This window comes from Trichechus manatus, unplaced genomic scaffold (genome assembly GCF_000243295.1).
Source record: "Trichechus manatus latirostris isolate Lorelei unplaced genomic scaffold, TriManLat1.0 scaffold00149, whole genome shotgun sequence".
NCBI lineage: Eukaryota > Metazoa > Chordata > Mammalia > Sirenia > Trichechidae > Trichechus > Trichechus manatus.
In genome coordinates, this window is record NW_004444085.1 from 6,561,595 (window position 1) to 6,586,344 (window position 24,750).

General features: G+C 39.3%; 1 protein-coding gene across 1 annotated transcript in view; it reads right to left on the bottom strand.

The window, feature by feature from the left end:
• DYNC2I1 (dynein 2 intermediate chain 1) overlaps positions 1-24,750 on the bottom strand; it is a 184,579-nt gene that overhangs the window by 10,756 nt on the left and 149,073 nt on the right. Inside the window, exons 21-24 of the mRNA XM_004385889.2 lie at positions 15,802-15,862; positions 11,616-11,715; positions 11,286-11,417; positions 3,764-3,987 (exon numbers count right to left, since the gene is read on the bottom strand). Of these exons, the coding sequence (XP_004385946.1) occupies positions 3,764-3,987; positions 11,286-11,417; positions 11,616-11,715; positions 15,802-15,862 (517 nt within the window). The remainder of the gene's footprint in view (positions 1-3,763; positions 3,988-11,285; positions 11,418-11,615; positions 11,716-15,801; positions 15,863-24,750) is intronic.

Here is a 24,750-nt window from a genome sequence, read left to right on the forward strand (position 1 = left end):
GATGGCGTGATGCATCTGACTGGTCTGACATCTTGGCTCTGCCCCTGCAAACAACTACTATTTTGGCCATAAAGGATTCTAGAGATATCGTAGCCCATTCATTCCTCAAGCAGACTACCATTTCACTGGCTTCAAGACCACATGGAAACAGGTTCTTAGTTGTCATCATGAATTTTACCTGAATTCTAAAAGTGGTAAATTCTTTCTTGCATCTAACCTAAACTCCTTCCTTTTAAACTTTATTATTTTCTTCATGTTGTTTTTCTTTACAGGAGGTGTCTAAGGATAAATATAACATTATCAGATCATTTCCGAATGCTTTTTCTTATCATAGAGATGTAGAAGCAGGACAAACTCTTCCTCCTGCTCTGACGGCGTCAGCACAGCTGCCCTCCCCCCTTTCTGGAAAGTGCTGGGAGATGAACACTCCTCTCCAGCAGAAGAACAATCAGGTTCTTGGTCAGAGACTGGGGTTATAGTTCCCACTACGTGTTTTCTTTTATGGAAAACAATAACAGACTGAAGTTAAACTAAAACTACTTAAAGATACCTAAATATTCTCAATTATGAACCAGTAAGTCTGATAAAAACGTAAGACTGGGCATGTCTTTCCTCTGTTTAAAACCCTCCAATAACTCCCCATCTGACTCAGAGTAAAAACTCATCCCTCTAATGGCCTAGTAGGCCCTATACCAACTGGCTTCATCTCTTACTCTTCCCTTTCCTCACTCTGCTCCAGCCACACTGGCCCCCTTGCTATTCCCTGCACACACACCAGGCACACTTCCACTTCTCTGCCTAGAATGCAAATTCCTGGTACTCCCCAGATACCCACATGGCTTGATCCCTCATCTCCATCAAGTCCTTGTCCAAATGTCACCTTCTCATCAAGACCCTCCTTGGCTGCCCTATTTAAAATGCCAACTACTGTACTTCCCACACTCCTTACCCCCCACACCTCCCTATTTCATTTTCCTCCATGACACATATTTTATGACTTCCTTATTTATTTCCCATCTTACCTCACTAGAAAGTAAGCACTCTTGGGGCAGATGTTTTTCTCTGATTGGCTCAATATTATATCTCTAGAGCCTAGGGCAGTGCCAGGTACATAGTAAGTGCTCAATATTTTCTTTATTAATTAACTGATTTATAAAAAAACTTTTTAGAACAGTAAACTGAATGAAGTATGTGTCTAGATACAGAGCACAGACTGGATTTGATGTGCTTTTTTTAATAATTATAAAAATGTAAGTACTTGCACTAAACAACTGTAATTTTTTTTCAGACTTTGTTTATCCCTAACGTTCTATCAGACATTCCCTGTGTTTAATGTTTTTTAAACTCCTTTTTAGATGTTTAATAGATGAACAGACAAACTTAGGCCAGGAGAGAATCATGACAGCTTTTATAAATATTTTTACTTTCAATTAAATCAAACAACAGAGACAACAAGTTATTTTAAAGTAATATGAATGACAATACACAGGTCTTAAATTCACCTAAATGAATTTCACATTAATTAATGTAAAGACCATCGTAGGGACTGGTTTTTACTTTGATATGGGGAGCCACAGGAGCGGTCTGAGCAAAGGAATGACATTAATGTGAAACTATGTGAATTCTTAATTCCCATATACTATCCCTTTTTAGAAACTAGAAGGAAGAGTTTGTACATTACTCGGACATATATTGAATTTATGAGGTTGGCAAATGATCGTAACTAAGATGCTAACAGTTTCTTCTTGCATTTATTGAATGATAATGATGGGGAAGATGCTACAGCATAAATTCTTTAATGTAATACACTATTTGGGGCTAAGTATAAATAAGCACATTTAAAAAATGTTAATTTTAAATCAATGTTAATTTTCACTTAAATTTTGTTTGTAAATTATTTGAATATGATTCCAAGAGCACTCATTTTCTGCTTTATCTATATTAGAAATAAGACAGTCCACGACAACATGAATGAATATGAGTATTCAAAAGGACAACTTCCCACTTACCTGGGCCAGCCAGCAATTGTCTCAATTTCTAATCACTCTTTGGAACAATTTCCATTACTAGATGGAGAGACAGTAGGCATATGACCTTATTCCTACAAAGATTCCCAGTTGCCTTTCTAACTGGTTGAGAACACTGGGTATCTTGCCAAAGGAACTATATTCTCATTTTCCTAATTGAAACCATGGCAGACATTGGTGCACCTAAGGAAGAACTGATTGCCAGGAGTACTTGACTGAAATCAGTCCAACAGAAAAAATAAAACCCAGTGACTCCTTTGTGAGGTCTCAGGATGGAAACAAGATGTTGATGGAATCGTCTTACAAAGGGTGCAAACTCTAAATGGCCCCTAGTGAAGTAAGAGAATCACAGCCACTCAGCTCTGCAATAACTTTACATTGTTCAGGCTCAGGGTCACGGTTCTGCCCCTCTTTCCTGGCTCCAGTGCTATTTAAAGCCTACAGTTGCTTCTAGGAATTGTCAGAGTGCTGCAGCAGCAAACTCAGGAAAACAAGCAAGCTGTGGCTTCTAGATCCCTCAGAAATGACCAAAATCTGCTTCTTTCTATACAGCAGTTTCCAAAAGAAGACAAAGAATCTTGAGGTTCTTACACAGCAGGACACCATTTTGTATCTTGTTTTTCCCCCACACCACTTCCTACACTGCTTCCCAAAGAGAAAACTAGACTTCCCTTCAAAACCAAAAACCAAACTCACTGCTGTTGAGTGGATCTGACTCATAGTGACCCTATAGGACATAGTAGAACTGCCCCATAGGACTTCCAAGGAGCGCCTGGTAGATTCAAACTGCCCACCTTTTGGTTAGCAGCCAAACACTTAACTACTGTGCCACCAGGGCAATTCCCCTAGTGAATACATTCCTGAGGACTTACTCCCACAGTGTGTCTAGAATAGAGCCAGATCTCTTCCTCCTCCTTTTTAATGTTATTTACTGCTGGTATTTATTTCTGCCTAATCAATCTGGCTCCCAGTCTGACCCTTAGGAAAATTTCACCTTGTCTATAGAGGCCATTAACACACTAAATCTTTTGGTAACTTGTCAAATAAAGATGGCCTTGTAAATAACCTTAATCTTAAGAGTACTAGTAAGAATAAAGCTTTAAACTTGCTTAATGATTAGTGTTAAAGAATGAATAATTTTCTTCCCTGTAGTACAAAACCAGATGAGAGAAAGCAACAGACATAATTTCTACAATAATTTAAAGAAAAGCTAAAAAGTTTTTAAGTGAAGAAATACTACAGATAAGAACTGTATGTGAAAAAACGACAGAACAGTATAAAAGAAAAGAATCCCTGAAGAGTTTATATAGTACAACAGTAATTATACAACACTAACATGGAAGTAAACAGTTTATCTGTGCACTCACTGAATGACTAAATCTACCTGTGAATCTTCAAAGCTCATATTTGATTTATTTTTAACTCTGATCCCCCCCTCCCCCAGGTAAACTTAAGTCAAATGCCTTTAACCAATTTGAAATTCTGGTGCTTATCTATTATTATACCAATGATTTGGGAGACAGTACATCATCATATACCATATAAACAGACTCTTGAGAAAAAAAAATGTGGTAGTTGTTGGCTGGAAACAAAATACAAGCAGTCAATCGCACTCCACTTCAATTTAACATGGTTTAACAATTTTATGCATAAATTAAATAAGGAGAAAAGACCATCAATGATGCTTCTGCAAAACATTACCTATGATGGCTCGTTATGCACTTTATCAGACTTACTTGTTTTGAGAGGTGGGTTGTTTGGCTACAGGACCCAAATCACTTTCCAGTAGGTCCCAAATATAAACACTGGATGTGTCATCCTGGACCAAAAATACAGCAGGTCTTGTTAATGACCACTGTAAGCCAATAACAGCTTGGCCATTGGTGCTGTTATTCCACTGCATAAGAGGATATTCAGATGTCAGCTGATGTAATCTAATGCTGCCATCTGAACAGCCAGCCTGTGCCACAGGGGAGAGAGAGAGAGAAATTGTTATTTATTTCTCTTTTGTCTTTTTTATTTTTAACTTTATCATAGCAGCCAGGGAGATTTTTTTGTAACATTACCTTTCTTTAGTTGGTATAGCAAAAGCATTTGGTTTATTTTTGGTTTTCCAAACATAACATTAAATCTGTCCTCACAAATTACACAAATTTGAGATTCTGATACACTTTGTACCGCTTATGCCCCCCAAATGGCTGATAATCAATCAATTCAGTTAATATACATAGGCATTTATTTTTAACAAAGTTGATTATAACTGATTCAAGCACAGGCTGTTAAGATTCATTCCATAGAAGTAAATAAACTATCTTCTAAAAAATGTCATACATTTGTATCAATATGTTATACATTCTCCTTAGACTGAAATTTCTATAAAGCAAAACTTGGTTGGCTTACTAAAGAAAAAATTTAAGCTCAGATGTGGGGCAGTGATTTTATGTTAATGAGAGAAGAATAACTCAGAAAAGGAGGGTGAGAATAGTTGCACAACTCTAAGAATATAATAAATGCCACTGAATTATACATGTAAAAATTGTTGAATTAGTGTATGCTCTGCCGTGTATATTCTCAACAACAAAAATAAATTATTAAAAAAAACAGCTTAGAAAGAAAAGCTTAACTCCTTTCTATTCATATATTTAATCTTTCACATACTCAAAAAGAAAGAAAATAAATAAAATCAATAAGAATGGAATAAAATCCTAAAATGACACACAAACAGAAACAAATTTTAAAAACTGCATTGCAAATGAATAATATAACCACACAGACGAGAGGAGGGAGAGAACCAATCCAGGAATTTTTTAACACAGCATTTGAACTATATTCCTTCAGACTAAAAAAAAAAAAGAAACTAAATATTGGACTCTGCTTGGTAGGTTTCTTTTCACAGAGGTATGGGTTAGCAATTTTGGAAGTTTCTGTGTATCCTAGAATTGAGGAAATAAATACATTGTAAATAATAAGATCCAGAAGGGAGTTACAAATATAGAAAAGGGGACAGATAGAATGAACCCTGTCATCTAGACTGGAATTAGAGATATGAGTGTGAACTCATGGTTTTCAATATATAGACATAGATAAAAACAGACAGGTAGGTGTGTGTATCCACGTACAAGCTCTGTCCACTGAGAGGGCCTAGAAGAAATGATACCCCAGTATAAATGAGCTCATCTTATTGCCCAGATCTTGGTTTCTAAATACTGTTTACACTAACCAGTGTTTCTTGGATAAATGGCTGTTTTCAAGGGTGGCGTTGAGAAATTACAACACGAGCCTAGAGTATCCTATTGTTGCAGAAAGCAAAGAAGGACTTGACGAATGATGTCAAAAGGACACAACAGCCAGCTTGAAGGGACTCATGCTGGCCAAAGTGGGACAATTTGAGCAGCAAAATAAATGACAGTAAATGATCATAACCCACCGAATAAAGTGAAAGGCCACGTGTCCACATTGATATGATAAATAAGCATACATATACATACGTACATATGTGCATACGTATATACATAGGAGAGAAGGAAATCTTCTTCCTGACAGTAGCAAGCTAACTAATAAATGTAGAATTAATGATGGAATTAGACAACCACCATTTGGCAATGATCACAGTAACAGAGTCAGGTAATAATCATCAATAGACGCTATAATTAGTGAGTAATCGTTTGAAGAAGCCATTGGTGGTTCAGTGGTAGGATTATCCCCTTCCATGTGGAAGACCCAGGCTAGATTCCCAGCCAATGCACCTCACAAGCAGCCACCACCCATCTGTCTACAGAGGCTTGCATGTTGCTATCATGCCAAACAGGTTTCAGCAGAGCTTCCAGATTAGGACAGACTAGGAAGAATGGCCTGGTGATCTACTTCTAAAAATCAGCAAATGAAAACCCCATGGATCACAATGGTCTGATCTGCAACCAATTATGGGAATAGAACAGGACTCAGCAGCATTTCCTTCCATTGTGCATGGGGTTACCATAAGAAGGGGGCCAACTCGACTGCAGCTAACAACAACAAAAGTTTAAAGAGTGACAGGGTATTTACATAGTCTCAACTTATCTTCTCACAAGATACTTACTAATTAGAAAAACAGTAAAAATGCATCTAGATAGTAAAAATATATCCAAATCTTATCATTTCAACAATCAATAAAAAATTAGAGATATTTTACATTATTTTATTCATACAAATTCTTCAAAATATAGTGTGCATTTTATACTTATAGCACATCTCAATTCAGACTAGCCATATTTCAAGTACTCAATAGTCATATGTGGCTACCATACTGAACGGCTCACCTGTGGACTTTGGGAAATATAAAGATACATAAAACACCATCTCTATTATCAGAAATCTTATAGTCCTTAGGGATGCTGACATATGAACATAATTTATAATACAATGTTACAAGTGCTACAATGAAGGAGCCATGGTGGCGAAGTAGTTAAGCACTAGGCTGCTAACTGAAAGGCCAGCAGTTCAAACCCACCAGCTGCCCCTCGGGAGAAAGATGTGGCAGTCTACTTCCATGAAGATTACAGCCTTGGAAACCCATGAGGCAGTTCTACTCTGTCCTACAGGGTCACTATGAATCAGAATCAATTCAAGGGCAATGGATTTGGTGTTTGGGTTTTAAGTGCTGCAAGAGAAGTATGAACAAAGGATCACAGCAGCAGAGAATAAAGAACAACTGTTTGTCTCAGTCTGATTCTTATGGAGAGAAGGTGACATGTGAGTTCTAATACGATGCCTTGATCCTGGACTAACTCTTAACAGTTAACTATCAGATTTAATCATGTCTAAAGTTTTGAAATATTCTGCCTTCTCTCCTCTCCCACCCCAACTTACAAACTGACCTAGGAGCCTCTTCTAGGCTGCCCCCAATGGACTTCCCAACTCTTTTAAGAAAGGCCTTCCAAAAATCCCTACTCTAGTCACACACTAGCTCTATGTATAGACAGTACCCTTGAGTTACTGTATTTCTGCTTGACATCACAAACTAGCCAGTCTTTAAATAAGAAGCTTCCTGCTTTAAAAATCTATAGGCTGGGAAAACATGACTATTGATTTGGAGTAAACCACACTGATGGCATACCATGCCCAGGAAGGGGAAGATAGTAAGGAAACCACATCCAAAAAAGATGTTCCCTGCAACATTCCTCTCTATCTCAGTGTGGAGCTGGAAGGTCCTGACATGCCTAATAGTCATTCTTAGACTTTCTCTGCAGGTTAAAGCTGTTCATTGATTTGTATTATTTTTATGTTCTGTTAAATAATAAAAGAACACAAGGCAATAATTCTTCACTAATTCTTTTCACTAAGTACAAATTTCCCCCATGTCTCTGTCAGTTTGTCATACTGTGGGGGTTTGTGTGTTGCTGTGATGCTGGAAGCCATGCCACCGTTTTCAAATACCAGCAGGCTCACCCATGGCAGACAGGTTTCAGTTGAGCTTCCAGACTAAGGAAGACCAGGAAGAAGAACCTGGCTGTCTACTTCTGAAAAGAATTAGCTAGTGAAAACCTTATGAATAGCAGCAGAACACTGCCTGAAACCGTGTTGGAAGATGAGCCTCTCAGGTAAGAAGGCACTCGAAAGACAACTGGGAAAGAGCTGCCAGCTCAAAGCAGAGTCGACCTTAATGATGTGGATGGAGTCAAGCTTTCAGGACCTTCATCTGCTGATGTGGCAAAACTCAAAATAAGAAACAGCTGCAAGCATCCATTAATAATTGAAATGTGGAATGTACAAAGTATGAATCTAGGAAAATTGGAAATCATCAAAAATGAAATGGAACCCATAAGCATTAATATCCTAGGCATCAGTGAGCTGAAATGGACTGGTATTGGTCATTTTGAATCGGAACAATCACATGGTCTACTATGCCAGGAATGACAACTTGAATGGTGTTATGTTCATCATAAAAAAGAACATTTCAAGATATATCCTAAAGTACAACGTTGTCAGTGATAATATCTATATGCCTACAAGGAAAGACCAGTTAATATGACTATTATTCAAATTTACGCACCAATCACTAAGGCCAAAAATGAAGAAACTGAATATTTTTACCAACTTCTGCAGTCTGAGATTGATCGAACATGCAGTCAGGATGCACTGATAATTACTAGTGATTGGAATGCAAAAGCTGGAAACAAAGAAGGATTGGTAATTGGAAAATATGGCCTTGGTGATAGAAACGATGCCAGAGATCACATGACAGAATTTTGCAAGACCAACGACTTCACTGCAAATACCTTTTTCCACCAACATGAATGGCGACTATACACGTGGACCTCGCCTGATGGAATACACAGGAATCAAAACAACTACATCTGTGGAAAGAGATGATGGAAAAGCCCACTATCATCAGTCAAAACAAGGCCAGGGGCCGACTGTGGAACGGACCATCAACTGTTCATATGCAAGTTCAAGTTGAAGCGGAAGAAAATTACAAGTCCATGAGAGCCAAAGTACAGCCTTGAGTATATCCCACCTGAATTTAGAGACCATCTCAAGAACAGATTTGATGCAATGAACACTAATGACTGAAGACCAGATGAGTTGTAGAATGATATCAAGGACATCATACATGAAGAAAGCAAGAGGTCACCGACAAGACAGGAAAGAAAGAAAACACCAAAATGGATGTTACAAAAGTACGGCCCCCAGATGCTATTTTAGCTCAGTAATGAAGTCACTTCAGAGGTTCGCCCTTCAGCCAAAGATTAGACAGGCTTTAAAACAAAATGAGACTACATGGGCACACCAACCCAAGGGCAAGGATGAGAATGCAGGAGGGAACAGGAAAGCTGGTAACAGGGAACCTAAGGTCAAGAAGGCTAGAGTGTTGACATGTCGTGGGGTGGGCAACCAATGTCACAAAACAGTACGTGCATTAATTGTTTAATGAGAAGCTAGTTTGTTCTGTAAACCTTCACCTAAAGTACAATAAAAAATAAAAAAAAAAAACAAGGAATAATCTCTGTAAGGAATAGTGTGATGGATGAAACAGATTTGTTTAGCAAGAAAAGCAATACATCGTGAACAATATTTAAAAAAAAAAGAATGTCAGAAGAGACTCTGAAACTTGTTCCAATGGCGAGTAGTTAAAGTGAACTGAAGAAATGTCGAAGCAAAAACGCTGAACAGAAGATTTTAAAGGATGGCTCGAGAAGAACAAGTAAGGTATTATAATGACATGTGCAAAGACCAAAAGGGAAGAACACACTCCGCATTTCTCACAAGCTGAAAGAACTGAAGAAAAAATTCAAGCCTCAAGTTGCGGTACTGAAGGATTCCATGGGCAAGATACTGGACGACACAGGAAGCATCAAAAGCAGATGGAAGGAATACACAGAGTCACTGTACCAAAAAGAAATGATCGACGTTCAGTCATTTCAGGAGGTAGCATATGATCAAGAACCAATGGTACTGAAGGAAGAAGTCCAAGTTGCACTGAAGGCACTGGCAAAAAACAAGGCTCCAGGAATTGACAGGATACTAACTGAAATGTTTCAACAAACGGATGTAGTGTGCTGGAAGTGCTCACTTGTCTATGCCAAAAATTTGGAAGACAGATACCTGGCCAACCGACACGAAGAGATCCATATTTGTGCCAATTCCAAAGAAAGGTGATCCAACAGAATGCGGAAATTATCGAACAATATCATCAATATCACATGCAAGTAAAATTTTGCAGAAGATCATTCAAGAGTGGCTGCAGCAGTACATCGACAGGGAACTGCCAGAAATTCAAGCTGGATTCAGAAGAGGATGTGGAACGAGGGACATCACTGATGATGTCAGATGGATCCTCGCTGAAAGCAGAGAATACCAGAAAGATGTTTACCTGTGTTGTACTGACTATGCAAAGGCATTTAACTGTGTGGATCATAACAAATTATGAACAACACTGTGAAGGATAGGAGTTTCAGAACACTAATTGTGCTTATGAGGAACCTGTACATAGATCAAGAGGCAGTCGTTCGAACAGAACAAGGGGATACTGCATGGTTTAAAGTCAGGAAAGGTGTGCATCAAGGTTGTATCCTTTCACCGTATTTCTTCAATCTCTGTGCTGAGCAAATAATCCGAGAAGCTGGACTATATGAAGAACAGGACATCAGGATAGGAGGAAGACTCATTAACAACCTGTGATATGGAGATGAAACAACTGTACTTGCTGAAAGTGAAGTGGACTTGAAGCACTTACTGAAGAAGATCAAAGACTACAGCCTTCATTATGGATTACACCTCAACATAAAACAAAAATCCTCATGACTGAAGCGATAAGCAACATCATGATAAACGGAGAAAAGATTGAAGTTGTCAAGGATTTCACGTTACTTGGTTCCACAATCAACACCCATGGAAGCAGAAGTCAGGAAATCAAATGACGCATTGCATTGTGCAAATCTGCTGCAAAAGACCTCTTTAAAGCGTTAAAAAGCAAAGGTGTCTGGGGACTAAGATGTCTAAGGACTAAGGTGCACCTGACCCAAGCCATGGTGTTTTCAATCACCTCATATGCATGTGAAAGCTGGACAATGAGTAAGGAAGAATGAAAAAGAATTGACATCTTTGAGTTGTGGCGCTGGGGAAGAATACTGAATATACCATAAACTGCCAAAAGAACAAACAAGTCTGTCTTGGAAGAAGTACAGCCAGAATGCTCCTTAGAAGCAAGGATGAGGAGACTTCACCTCACATACTTTGGACACGTTATCAGGAGGAACCAGTCCCTGGAGAAGGACATCATGCTTGGTAAAGTGTAGGGTCAGCAAAAAAGAAGACCCTCAACAAGATGGATTGACACAGTGTCTGCAACAAAGGGCTCAGGCATAACAACGATCATGAGGATGGCGCAGGACTGGGCGGTGTTTCGTTTTGTTGTAGATAGGGTTGCTATGAGTGGGAACCGACTCAACAGTACCTAACAACAAGTACACACTTGGCTACGGCACAGGTTTTGATATTTGGCATTCTTCTCTTGATTTCTAAATAGTTTACAGTTGAACAAAGTATTAGTTAAGAGAGTTAAATTTGTATGTGTTTTTTTTTTTCTGAAAATCTCTGTTATTAATTTCATGTTTCTACATTTTAGACCATTGAAGACTAATACATGACCAATTTGTGGTCTAATAAACAATCAATTTTTAAAATTCTCCAGTAGATCACTGCCAAGTGTTATATTGTCCAAATAAGCAAATAATACTATTAAAAAGAATTGGTGCTTTAAAAAATAGTGTTTCTTACCAAGAATATTGGTTCTCCAAATGGTGAAAAATCAATCACATTAACTTTTACTGGTCTTATACCATGTTGTTGGGGTTTGAACAGTTTAGGAGACACTCTCAAATCATGTCTTGCTCCGTGACTTATAAGACCCTAATTATAAGAAGAAGACCACAGTGACTAAAGAAAAGTATTAGGTGTAAGGCTGAATAAAGCTACTATTCTTGAAACAATTTAAATTAGATTATAATAAAATCAAAGAATAAGTTAATCTTTACTGAAGATATAGATCAGGCAACTCTATGAAAGGAGAAGAATGAGTTATAGAACGAAACTTAAAATATTACTCACCATGTCTGTGCCAACAATAAAATGATTAGGATCTGAAGGCAGAAACTTAACATTCAGTGTTTGTGCAGTCCCCCAAAATGCATTATCTTTATGGGAAAGACTGAAAAAAAATATAAAGATGAGCAGATGGATTGTGTTGAAACCTTAAGGATAATGACGATACTGGATACTTATTTAGCAATTATTATGTATCACTAGATGTTTCTTCTGTGATTCTTAACCACTCTTTGTTTTGTATTTATTTTTCTATTACTGCACTTTTGATAATTTATTCAGATCTATCCTACTCACTAATTCTTTCTCCATTATGTCTAATCTGCTATTTAACTATTCACTAAGTAGTAAAATTACAGATATGATAGTTTCATTTCTAGAAATATCTTTTAGATTTTATAATTATCTCAAGTTCTTGACATGCTAATCCTATCTGTTATACTACGGTGTACTGTTTCCTTATGTTTGAAATTTTTGTCTGTGAACTCATCTTCAGCATAGATTGTTTTCCTGTGGGAATACCGTGCACCCTAGCTTATGAAAGTACCCCTACCCTACCAAGTAGTTTTATCTATGCTTTTATGGTAAAACCACTGAAGGGGTTCACTGGTCTGGGATTTTTATGTTAAGTTCTTGGCTTCAAGATTCCCAAATCACACCCAGAGTTTGGGATTTCAAATTCTTTGAAGCTTCTTTGTCTTTCCTAGGCTGGGAGTGAGGCTTTCTGGATTTCTTTTTCACTGAAAGCCAAAAAACCAAACTTACTGCCATCAAGTCAATTCTGACTCTTAGCGACTCTATAGAAGAGTAGAACTGCCCCATAGGGTTTCCAAGGAGCAGCTGGTGGATTCGAACTGCTGACCTTTTGGTTAGCAGCTGAGCTCTTAACCACTGCATCACCAGGGCTCCTCTTTCACTGCAGGGGCAGTGAATTCCAGAGTCCTGTGTAGGCGGTCTCAATTTGTGTAGGATCTCCCTGCCTCAAAGAAACCCAATTTGCTCCTAATTGTGTGCCGAAGTGCCAGGCACAGTCATTAAGGCCTATTACAAATTTAAAAAGAAAAAAAAAAAATTGCCATCAAGTCAATTCCAGCTCATGACTACCCCATGTATGTCAGAGTAGAACTGTGCTCCAAAAGGGTTTTCTTGGCTGTAATCTTTATAAAAGCAGATCACCAGGCTTTCTTCCATGGAGCCACTGGGTGGGTTTGAACTGCCAACCTTTTGTTAGCAGCCAAGGCCTACACCTGGGTCTGATATTTTTCTTTCTGCAGGTTGTCACAACATTGGCTCACAAGCTTACCACTCCTTGTTTCTCTTTGTTTACCCTTCTTGTTTCTGGCATTTAGAGATTTTCCTTTTTTTTCTTTTTAAAACTATATTTAGTTTTATAACAATAAGACTTTTGTTATAAAGTTACTTTATACAGTACACATGTTTGTAACAGTAAAGGGGTCCTTGTTAGTTCCTTCTGCTATGCTGTCATAGTCAGAAGTCAGGAATCTGGCCACCCTTTCTTTATCAGTCTCCTTTCCAAGCTCCTCTTCCTCCACCTATCTTGAAAAGACAGACCCCAGTTTTGCACCTTAGGGTCTCTTCTCACAATTACCTTCAGGACTGCAAATATCACTTATAAGCTGATGGCTCCCAAATTTGTGCCTCCAGCTGAGATTCCTCCTGTGGAGTCAAATGCCTCCTGGACATCTCTATGAACACCTCAAGCTCAGTCTATCCTAAACTGAACCATTTCCTACCATTACAAAACTCCTACAAACCTCTTTTCCTCTTATATTTTTTATCATGTGAATGGTACTCAGTGACCAAACTAGACACATTTGGGGGCAGTAGACAAGGCCAACCTAGGCTTTTCACTCTCATTCATTCCTATAATCAGTCACCAGGTTATTTCAGTTCTACCCCTTTACTTCATACCCTTCTCTCCATGTCCACTATTACTACCTTAGTTCAGACCCTTAATTTTCATATGGGTTACTACAATAGCCTCTTAACTGGTCACCCTAATTCAAATTTCCTTTCTTCTGTTCTATACGTACACTGTTGCCAATTTGATCATTCTAAATCACATATAAGACATGTCACTCCTTGCCTTAAAATCTTTTAATGGCTCCCTATCGTCTTCAAGATAATGTCTAAACCCTTTAGCACAGCAAACAGGATTCTTTAGGGTCTGGCCACTGACTCATCTCCCATATCTCTTGACATAAAACCTACTGATGGTTTCCTAAATGCATCCTGCATTTTCATACATACTAAAACCAGCTGCCATTGAGTCAACTCCGACTCATGGTGACCTCATGTATCTCAGAGTAAAACTGTGCTCCATAGGGTTTTCAGTAACTGATTTTTGGGAAGTAGATCACCAAGCCTTTCTTCTGAGGCACCTCTGGGTGGACTCAAACCTCTAGCCTTTTGGTTAGCAGCTGAGTCCTTAACTGTTTGCATCACCCAGGGACCCCTCATACGTACTAGGCCTTCATATGTAATGTTCCCTCTGACTGAAGATTCTTCGTCTAACTAACTCCAGTCTTTCAAAGACTCAGTTTAGTTATCGCCTCTCTAAGAAGTCACCATTTCACTCCATCCCCCCCAAATCTGTCCTTTCCTTTGAGCTTCTACATGGCTTATTTATTCCTCTCACACAGCACATAATAAACCATATTATAATCGTGGTGAACATGGATGTGCACCACCCATATCCCCACACTTCAGTAAACTACTTGTTTTCTAAGATCTAGATAGGCTAGGAGTGCTGAAGACAGACACCCTTCGGTTGTCAGCCCTTCAGGGATTACCTCAGCTGTGGAGAGCTACTTCACCCAACATCACACCTCTTCTGAGGGTGGCCCACATTCATTGATGATCAAGGAGACAGTATAAAGGCCTGGCCATTCTAGCCCAGAACTCACTGGACATTAGAGGCTGTTGCTGGGTCTTAGTCACAGCTCCACTCCTCCTCTCTGCCCAATTCTGCTTCTTTCCCCACTTTCACAGATGCTGATCCCAACAGAACTCCTTAAGAAACATCCTGCACACTCAATTCCATTTCAGAGTCTTCTTCGTCTGAAATTCAAGAACCCCACTTACAATAACAATCATGTTTTCCCTGTCTGCCTCCTTATAGGAGCTCCTTGAGGAAAGAGACATTATTCCTTGTGCCTAGCCCAAAGCTGACACATAGAATATACTCAATACAGTTTGTTGAATAAACGTCTGGTGAACATTTATTTTGCACAGATCTAGGGAATGCACTGCTAGGACATTTTAGAGGGGAGGGAGAACTGACATCAGATACATAAAATACTTTCCTTTAAAGAGTGTACTGTATAATGAAGCACGGGAAAAATTCATAGTTAAAAAAAATAAATGGTATAAAATGATAAGGGATATAACTAAGATAAAAACAGTCTTAAAGAAATCCAGTGAGGGAACCATATGATGAAATGGTGGGATCAGTAAGCCAAACTGTGACTAATCCAGAAATCACTTATATTTGACTCTGTAATACACTGGATGACTTTCTAAAAACATAAGTGATTTACTTTCATAATTATATTTAAACCAACCAAAGTTTATCTAAAATCTCTCAGCATATATTATTCATTATCCACAAATCACAAATATTCTGTGTGATGATGAGGAGCCAGGCTAATATAAAACATACTTCATGCATAATTCACATGTTGATGGTTAACGACAAACTGCAGTAAATGGCAACAAGTGAATTCTTTCCAAAATAAATTAACAAGGAACAGATAAATACCACAAATGAAATCAGTACAATTATTAAGATTTTTATGTCATATTAAGTTATATGACTAAAAGCAGAAATCTAAATTACTGAATAAAACTTTCATGTTAATGTTTCTGGTTCCTGCAAATTATCTAATTCAAGTTTAACTTCCAGATTGTATTAAAAATGGATAAAAAATAGTCAAACAGTAACAATTTATAAGACAGAAAATATCTTATAGAAAAAATGTTAGCTAAACACGCGGATGTTTTATTTATCAAACTGACTCATTAATAATAAAATAATTAAATAGCAAAAATTACAATGTGAGAAACAGATTTCTTCATTGCCAATTATCTAATGTTATTTTCCTCCTGTGAGAAATTGATCTTTGTAAGATAAGGAAATTGCTTTAGCATATCCAAAATGGCATAGTCTTACCTGTTATTCAACTGAATCACAGAGCTGTGTACTAATTTTATCCTCCCTCCAGGTATTAAACCTAAAATTAGATAAACAAAAAATAAAGGCATTTCCAAATACAACTCTTAAATCAAAATCTAATTACAGTTGCCTGGAATCATTTTACATTGCTTAAATACCTGTCTTAGGAAATGAAATTAAAATACAAATCAATAAAGACTATTCTCTCCCAAATTGCAGGAGTGAGATTCCAGTAAATTGCTTTAGGATAAGAATTAAGAATTTGCAGTTCAGGGTCTTATGGGAAAAAAGATTAGTGGAATCAAGATCAAGAAGCCTTAGGAGGCAGAGCCAACATGGTGCTATAGACAGAAGCACCATGCTGTCCCTCTGCAGCAAAGATCCAAAAAACTAAGAAAAACAGATACAAATGTCAATCCTGGAATGCTAAGCACAAATGAAGGAATAAGAGCTCATCCAAGCTCCGAATGGAAGAAGAAACTGACAGAGAACGAGCAAAGCTATGAAGTAGAAGTCCCCTCACAGATTTGCCATCTTGGACCCCTTAGTCACCAAGAATGACAGACAGGGAGCACAGGAAGGCAGTTTCACAGAGCTCTCAGCAGGAGATAGAGCACCTAGTAACCAGGGATACATCCTTTCCCAGCCCTGCACAGCCCTCTGCTGCTTTCCCTGCACAGCCTCTGCCGCTTTCCGGCAGGCTGCAGTCCCCCAGCCAGGGAGATGCCAGCGACTTGCCACTTGCATTCACCCTGCCCCCACTGGCTGCCTCCTTTAGTGCCATTTTTTGTTGCTGTTGTTGCTTTTTTGGCTTCTTTTGGTTTCTTCTCTCTCTCTCTCCTCCTTCCTTTCCTTTCTCACCAATGCCTGGCACTGCCTGCTACCTCAGCCCCTTCTTGATGGGCTGAGAAGCACCACTAAGCTGGGGAACCACTTCCCTGGTCCACACTGACAAGCCAGTGGGCTCCTTTGGGGCCTTTTTTTCCCACCTTGGTTACTTGTCTCTCTCTACCTTCCTTTCTTTCATTCTCACGAACACCTGGTGCCATGTGCCATCTCTGCTCCTTCTTGATGGTTGTGTAGTGCCACTCATTGGGAACCACTTCCCATATAGGACAGACCCCAAAAGAAAATCACCAAGACATATCATAATCATACTCACTAAAACCAAAGACAAAGAAAGAATCCTGAGACCAGCTTGATAAAAATGAAAAGTCACATACAGAGAGGAAATAATAAGACTAAGCTCCGATTACTCGGCAGAAACCACGAAGGCAAGAAGACAATGTGATGACATATATAAAACCTTGAAAGAAAAAAAACTGCCAACCAAGAAGAATATATCCTACAAAACTCTCACTCAATTATGATGGCGAAATCAGGACATTTCCAGGTAAACATAAATTAAGAGAATATGTAAAAATCAAACAAAACTTACAAGAACTATTAAAGGGAGTCCTTCTGTTAGAGAACTTACAACATCAGACAACAGTCTGAATCTATGACACAAGACCGCATCAGCCAGATACTACCCTAGGTAATGAACTCAAGGATAAAATAAAACTAAAAGATATACAACAGGGAACCAGCGAGGTTAATCTGTAAATGACAACAACATCAGAACAATAAAAGAAGGAATAAATGGTGTAGGTATAGAACTTCCAAATGGAGAGGAAGTCAAGGCGATACCAACTAATAAAAGACTGGTTTAAGCTTAGGAAGATAGGGTTAAACTGCAAGGTAACCACAAAGAAAGTTAACAAACCTACTCATCAAAATAGAGAAGAAAAACATACAGTCTCAATTAACACAAAATGTACAAAAACAAAAGAAACAAAAAAAAGCACACAAACAAAAAAATTCAGTACAGGAGAGTAAGGGGAAAAAGGAAAACGTCAGCACCATAAAAAAAAAAAAAAAGCACTACAAAATGGTAGCAATAAACTCACACCTATCAATAATCACAGTGAATGTAAATCACCTAAACGGACCCCCCAAAAAAACCAGAAAGTGACAGAATGGATTAAAAAACGGACCCATCAACATGCTTGTCTATAAGAGACACACCTTAGAAACAAAGACAAATTTATTAAAAAATCAAAGGATGGAAAAAAATGTATCAAGCAAACAGCTACCAAAAAACAGCAGGAGTAGCAATACTAATCTCAGATAAAATAGACTTTAAAAGCAAATCTACCATAAAGGACAAAGAAAAGCATTATATTATTATTAAAGGGACAATCCAGTATGAAGACATAACTATAATAAATATCTAAGCATCCGATGACAGGGCTCCAAAATACATGAAACAAACATTAATGGCACTGAAAAGAGAAACTGATAGCTCCAAACTAACAGCAGGAAACCTTAACACATGACTCTTAATAAAGGACAGAACATCTAGAAACAAATCCAACAAAGATACAGAAGATCTAATGGCCACAATCAACCAACTTGACCTGACAGACATATAGAACACTCCACCCAATAGCAGCAAACTACACATTCTTTTCCAACATACACGAAACATTGCCCAGAATAGACCACATCTTAGGCCACAAAGCAACCCTTAACAAAATCCAAAACACTGAGATTTTACAAAGTGTCTTCTCTGATCACAACACCATCAAAGTAGAACTTAGTAACAGGAAGAGCGAGGAAAAAAAAACCCAAATACATGGCAACTGAATAACTCCCTACTTAAAAACCACAGGGTAAAAGAAGAAATCAAAGATGGAATCAACAAATTGCTAGAACCAAATGAGAATGAAAACACATCATACCAAAACCTTTGGGACATAGCACAGGGAGTGCTCAGATGTCAATTATAGCAATAGATAAACACAACAAAAAAGAAAGGGACAAAATCAAAACATTAGCTACACGACTTGAAAAAACAGAAAGAGAGCAGCAAAAGAAGTCCACATACACCAGAAGAAAAGAAATAACAAAGACCAGAGCAAAAATAAATGAAATAGATAATAGAAACACAACAGAATACAAACACAACAGAAAGAATCAACAAAACCAAAAGTTGGTTCTTTGAAAGGATCAACAACATTGACAAACCACTGGCCAGACTGACAAAAGAAAAACAGGAGAGGATGCAAATAACCCAAAGAAGAAATGAAATGGGGGACATTACAATAGACCCAACAGATAAAAAAAGGATCATGACAGTATTATGAAAAACTATACTCCAACAAATTCAGAGAAAATGGACAAATTTCTGATAAATTTTTTCCATCCTTTAGAGGAAATGGACAAATTTCTAGAAACACACTACCTACTCAAACTAACACAAGCTGAAGTTGAAAATCTGAACAGACCAATAACAAGAGAAGAGATTGAAAAGGTAATAAAACTCCCAACGGAAAAAAAAAAAAAAAACCCTGGCCCAGATGGCTTCACTAGAGAATTCTACCAAACTTTCAGAGAAGAGCTAACACCAATACTACTCAAACTATTTCAGAACACAGAAAAGGAAGGGATATTTCTGAATTCATTCTATGAAGCCAGCATAACCCTGATGTCAAAACCAAGCAAAGACACCACCAAAAAAGAAAATTACACACCAATATCTCTCATAAACACAGATGCAAAAATTCTCAACAAAATTCTAGCCAACGGAATTCATCATATTAAAAAAATACACCCAACCAAGTGGGATTCATACCAGTATGCAAGGATGGTTCAACATTAGAAAATTAATCAACATAATCCACCACATAAATAACATAAAATAAGCACAACATCATCTCAATGGACGCAGAAAAGGCATTTGACAAAGTCCAACACCCATTCCTGATAAAAATTCTCAATAAAATAGGTACAGAAGGGAAATTCCTCAACATAATAAAGGACATCTATACATAACCAACAGTCAACACCATTCTTAATGGACAGAGGCTGAAAACATTCCCCTTGATAACAGGAATAACACAAAGATGCCCTTTATCACCACTCCTATTTAACACTGTGCTGGAAGTCCTAGCTAGAGTAATAAGTGAAGAAAAATAAAGGGTATTCAAACTGGTAAGGAAGAAGTAAAACTGTACTTTTCCAGAAACATATGATACTATACATAGAAAACCCAAAAGTCTCAACGCGAAAACTACTGGATCTAATAGAAAGTTTCAGCAGAGTAGCAGAATATAAGATAAAAATACAAAAATCAGTTGGATTCCTATACACCAATAAAGTGAACTACGGAAAGGAAATCAGGAAAACAATACCATTTATAATACCCTCTAAAAAAATAAAATACTTAGGAATAAATCTAACCAGCGATGTAAAAGACCTATACAAAGAAAACTACAAAACTACTGTAAGAAACCAAACAAGACCTACATAAATGGAAAAACATACCATGCTCATGGATAGGTAGACTCAACATTGTGAAAATGTCAATCTACAAATACAATGCAATTCCCGATCCAACTACCAACAGCATTCTTTACACAGGTGGAAAAACTAATCATTAACTTTATATGCAAAAGGAACAGGCCCCAGATAAGTAAAGCACTACTGAAGAAGAAGAAAGTAGGATGACTTGCACTACCTGACCTCAGAACCTACTATACAGCTACAGTAGTCAAAACAGGCTGGTACTGGTACAACGACAGATACATTGATCAATGGAACAGAATTGAGAACCCAGATGTAAATCCATCCATCTATGGTCACCTGATCTTTGACAAATACCCAAACTCCATCAAATGGGGAAAAGACAATCTTTTTTAATAAATTGTGCTGGGAAAACTAGATGTCCATCTGCAAAAAAAATGAATAGGACCCATACATCACACCATACACAAAAACTACTTCAAAATGGATCAAAGACCTAAATATAAAACCAAAAATTATAACGATCATAGAAGAAAAAGTAGGGTCAATGCTAGAGGCCCTAATACAGAGCATTAACAGGATACAAACCACAACTAACAATACACAAACACCAGAAGATAAGCCAGATGAATGGGATCTTCTAAAAATTAAACACTTATGCTCATCAAAAGATTTCACCAAGAGTGAAAAGAGAACCTACAGACTGGGGAAAAAAATTGTCTATGACAAATTCAAAAAAGGTCTGTCTACTCTCTATTATCTACAGGAAAATCCAACAGCTCTACAACAAAAAGACAAATAATCCAATTAAAAAATGGGCAAATGGTATGAACAGACACGTCACCAAAGAAGACATTCAAGTGGCTAACAGACACTTTAGGAAATGCCTGCAATCACTAGCCATTAGAGAAATACAAATTAGAACCACAATGAGATACCATCTCACTCCGACATTACTGGAAGGAATCAGAAAAACAGAAAATAACAAATGTTGGAAAGGCTGCAAGGAGACTGGAACTCTTATGTGCTGCTGGTGGGAATGCAAAACGGTACAACCATTTTGGAAAACAAAATTGTGCTTCCTTAAAAAGTTAGAAATAGAAATACCACATGATTCAGCAGTCCCACTCTTAGGAATATATTCTAGAAAAATAAGAGCCATCACACAAATAGACACATGCACACCCATGTTCATTGCAGCATTGTTCACAATAGTAAAAAGATAGAAACAACCCAGGTGCCCATCAACAGATGAATGGATAAACAAACTATAGTACATACACACAGTGGAATACTACGCAAAGATAAAGAACAATGATGAATCTGTGAAACATCTCACAACGTGGATGAATCTGAGGGCGCTATGCTGTGTGAAATAAGTCAATCACAAAAGGACAAATACTGTATAACACCACTACTGTAAAAACTCATGAAAAGATTTACACACAAAAAGAAACAATCTTTGATGGTTATGAGGGAGGGGAGGGGTGGAGAGGGAAAAACAATAAACCACAGACAAGTGGTAACTTTGGTGAAGGGTAAGTCAGTATACAATACTGGGGAAGCCAGCATAACTTGTCAAAGGTAAGTTCATGGAAGCTCCACCGACACATTCACACTCCCTGAGGGACCAAATTACTGGGCTAAGGGCTGTGGGAACCATGGTCTCGAGGAACATGTAGCTCACCTGGCATAACATAGTTTATAAAGAAAATGTCCTACATTCTACTTTGGTGAGTGGCGTCTTGGGTCTTAAAAGTTTGTGAGCAGCCAGCTAAGATACTCCACTGGTCTCATCCCGACTGGAGCAAGGGAGAATGAAGAAAACCAAAGACACAAGGTAAAGATTAGTCCAAACGACTAATGGACCACAACTACCACAGCCTCCACCAGACTAAGTCCAGCACAACTAGATGGTGCCTGGCTACCACCACTGACTGTTCTGACAAGGATCACAGTAGAGGATCCTGGACAGAGCTGGAGAAAAATGTAGAATAAAGTTCTAACTCAAAAAAAAAAAGGACTAGACTTACTGGTCTGACAGAGCCTGGAGAAACCCAGAGGGTATGGCCTCTGGACACCCTTTTAGCTCAGTAATGAAGTCACTCCAGAGTTTCACCCTTCAACCAAAGATTAGACAGGCCCATAAAACAAAACAAGACAAAATGGGCACACCCGCCCAGGGACAAGGATGAGAATGCAGGAGGGGACAGGAAAGCTGTAATGGGGAACCCTAAGGTCAAGAAGGGGAGACTGTTGACATGTTGTGGGGTTGGCAACCTATGTCATAAAACAATATGTATATTAATTGTTTAATAAGAAGCTAGTTTGCTCTGTAAACCTTCATCTCAACTACAATTAAAAAAAAACAGATCAAGAAGCCTTGAGGTGGCCCAAGATGGCAGCATAATCAGATGCCTCGTAACATCCTCTTAACAACAAAAACCCGAGAAAACAAGTGAATCAGATATAGAAGACAGCTTTGGAACCCTGAGCATCACAGGCAAGGCTGAAGAATCAGATCGAGTGCCAAGTGGAAGGAGGGACTGTACAAAGACAGTGGACATGGAGAATTATGGATCGCTGGTACCCTGCCAGCCGAACCTGCACAGTGCATCCATATTGAGACAAAGCAAGCAGCATTCCCAGGCCAAACTCCCATTATCTAGTGCAGCCTAGCAGGTGCAACTCTGTATCCCCATCCAGAGGCAGATAGGAGTGCTCCCCACCCTGCAAAAGTTAAACACCTCACCTCACCCACTGTGCCCCTCAAGCCTACTGTGCTGGAGGCCCATGGACCTGCAGTGCCCCCCACCCTCCTCATCCACCCCTACATATACAATCACAGTCCGGCAGCACCCAACACTGCTCCGCTCTGACCCAGGGGCCCACGGACCAGCGGCACCCATCCCTTCACTCAGCCACTTGTGCCAAGGACCAGGGGACTGGCAGTGCCCTATCTCTGCATGGCCATGAGTGCTGGAGGCCTGTGGAATGGCAGCATCCACTTCTCCAACTAGTGACCCGCGCTGGGGGCCCTTGGACTGGTAGAGTACCCTCTTCTACCCACCTAATCATACCACGGCTTGTGATCTGGCAGCACATGCTTCTTCACCGAGCCACCCATGCTGGAAGCCCGTAGATGGGCAGAACCCCCTCTTCTGTCTACCCATTCACGCCAGCGGCCTGTGCACTGGTGGAGTCACTTCCTCTGCCCACCCACCCATGCCAGGGTCCTGCAGACTGGTGGTGCCTGCTCCCAAACCTAGCCATCTGAGCAGGGGCCCGTGGACCAGCAGCATCTGCTTTTCCACCTGGCTGCCAGCACCAGGGGCCTGGGATGCAGTGGCACCCCTTCTTCTACCCAGTCAAATGTGTCAGGGACCAAGGACCAGCAGAGCCTGTTCCTATGCCCAGTCATCCACATCAGGGGCCCACAGACTGATGGAATCCACTGCTCCACCCAGCCACTAGTGCTAGGAACTCGCAAACTGGAGCTATCTGCTCCTACACCCAGCTACCCGTGCCAGGGCACATAGACCAACAGCACCTCCTACTCCCTCCAGCCACCTGTGCCGGGGCCAGAGAAGCGGCACCACATCCTTCCCTTCACTGCACTCTGACAGGGCACACGTTCCTAGCAGGCACTCATGAACTGGTGGCATCCCCACTGCCTCACCTCATGTACCACCCAGCCCTGCAACTGGAGGCTTATGCCCATTCTGACCCTCCCTCCCCCGAAGCCCTTCCCACCCTGGATTGTTGCTGAGAGTTTCTGTACCACCTACCCAGAGACCAACAACTCCGGCACCCTCGCCCCTTCCACCCAGCAATTGGCAGTGCACACACACAACATCCAACCTATTGACTACTGAGACTGCTTCCTGCACCCACACTTAGGTGACCAGCACAGCAGACACATTACCTCACCAGCAATGCCAGCTACATCCTCAGCCACCCAACAAGACCAGCAAAGAGAGACCCATGCTGACACACGCAGCTGCTACCCCAACTACCTGGAGAGAGGTGATGAGAGTTCCAGTGTGGCCAGACTAGTGACCAGGGTAGCAGGCACACCTTGCCTACTTGGATATACCAAAACACACAAAACAAAAAATCAGGAAGTAGCAAACAAACATACAACAAATTAGTATAATTACACCTTAATGCCTTGGAGACAACAGACAATATCAAGTCACATAAAGAAGCAGGACAAGATGGCTCTAGCAAGTGACAAAATAAAGAACCACAAATCTTTTGGAGGAAGAAATGGTAATGGAACTAGCTGATAAAGAATTCAAAAGATTAACATATAGTGTTCTCCAAGAGATTAAGGAAAACACAGACAAAGCCAAGGAAAACACAAACAAACGAAAGAATTCAGGAAAACAATACAAGAACAAAACGATAAATACACAATTAGAAACCATACACAACACCCCCCACCCCCGTCTTAGGCTGGGTTCTCTAGAGAAGCAAAACCAGTAGAGCATATAAATATATAGAGAGAGATATTTATATCAAGGAAATAGCTCACGCAATTGTAGAGGCTAAAACATCCCAAGTCCACAGATCAGGGTAGAGGCCTCTCCCAGTTCA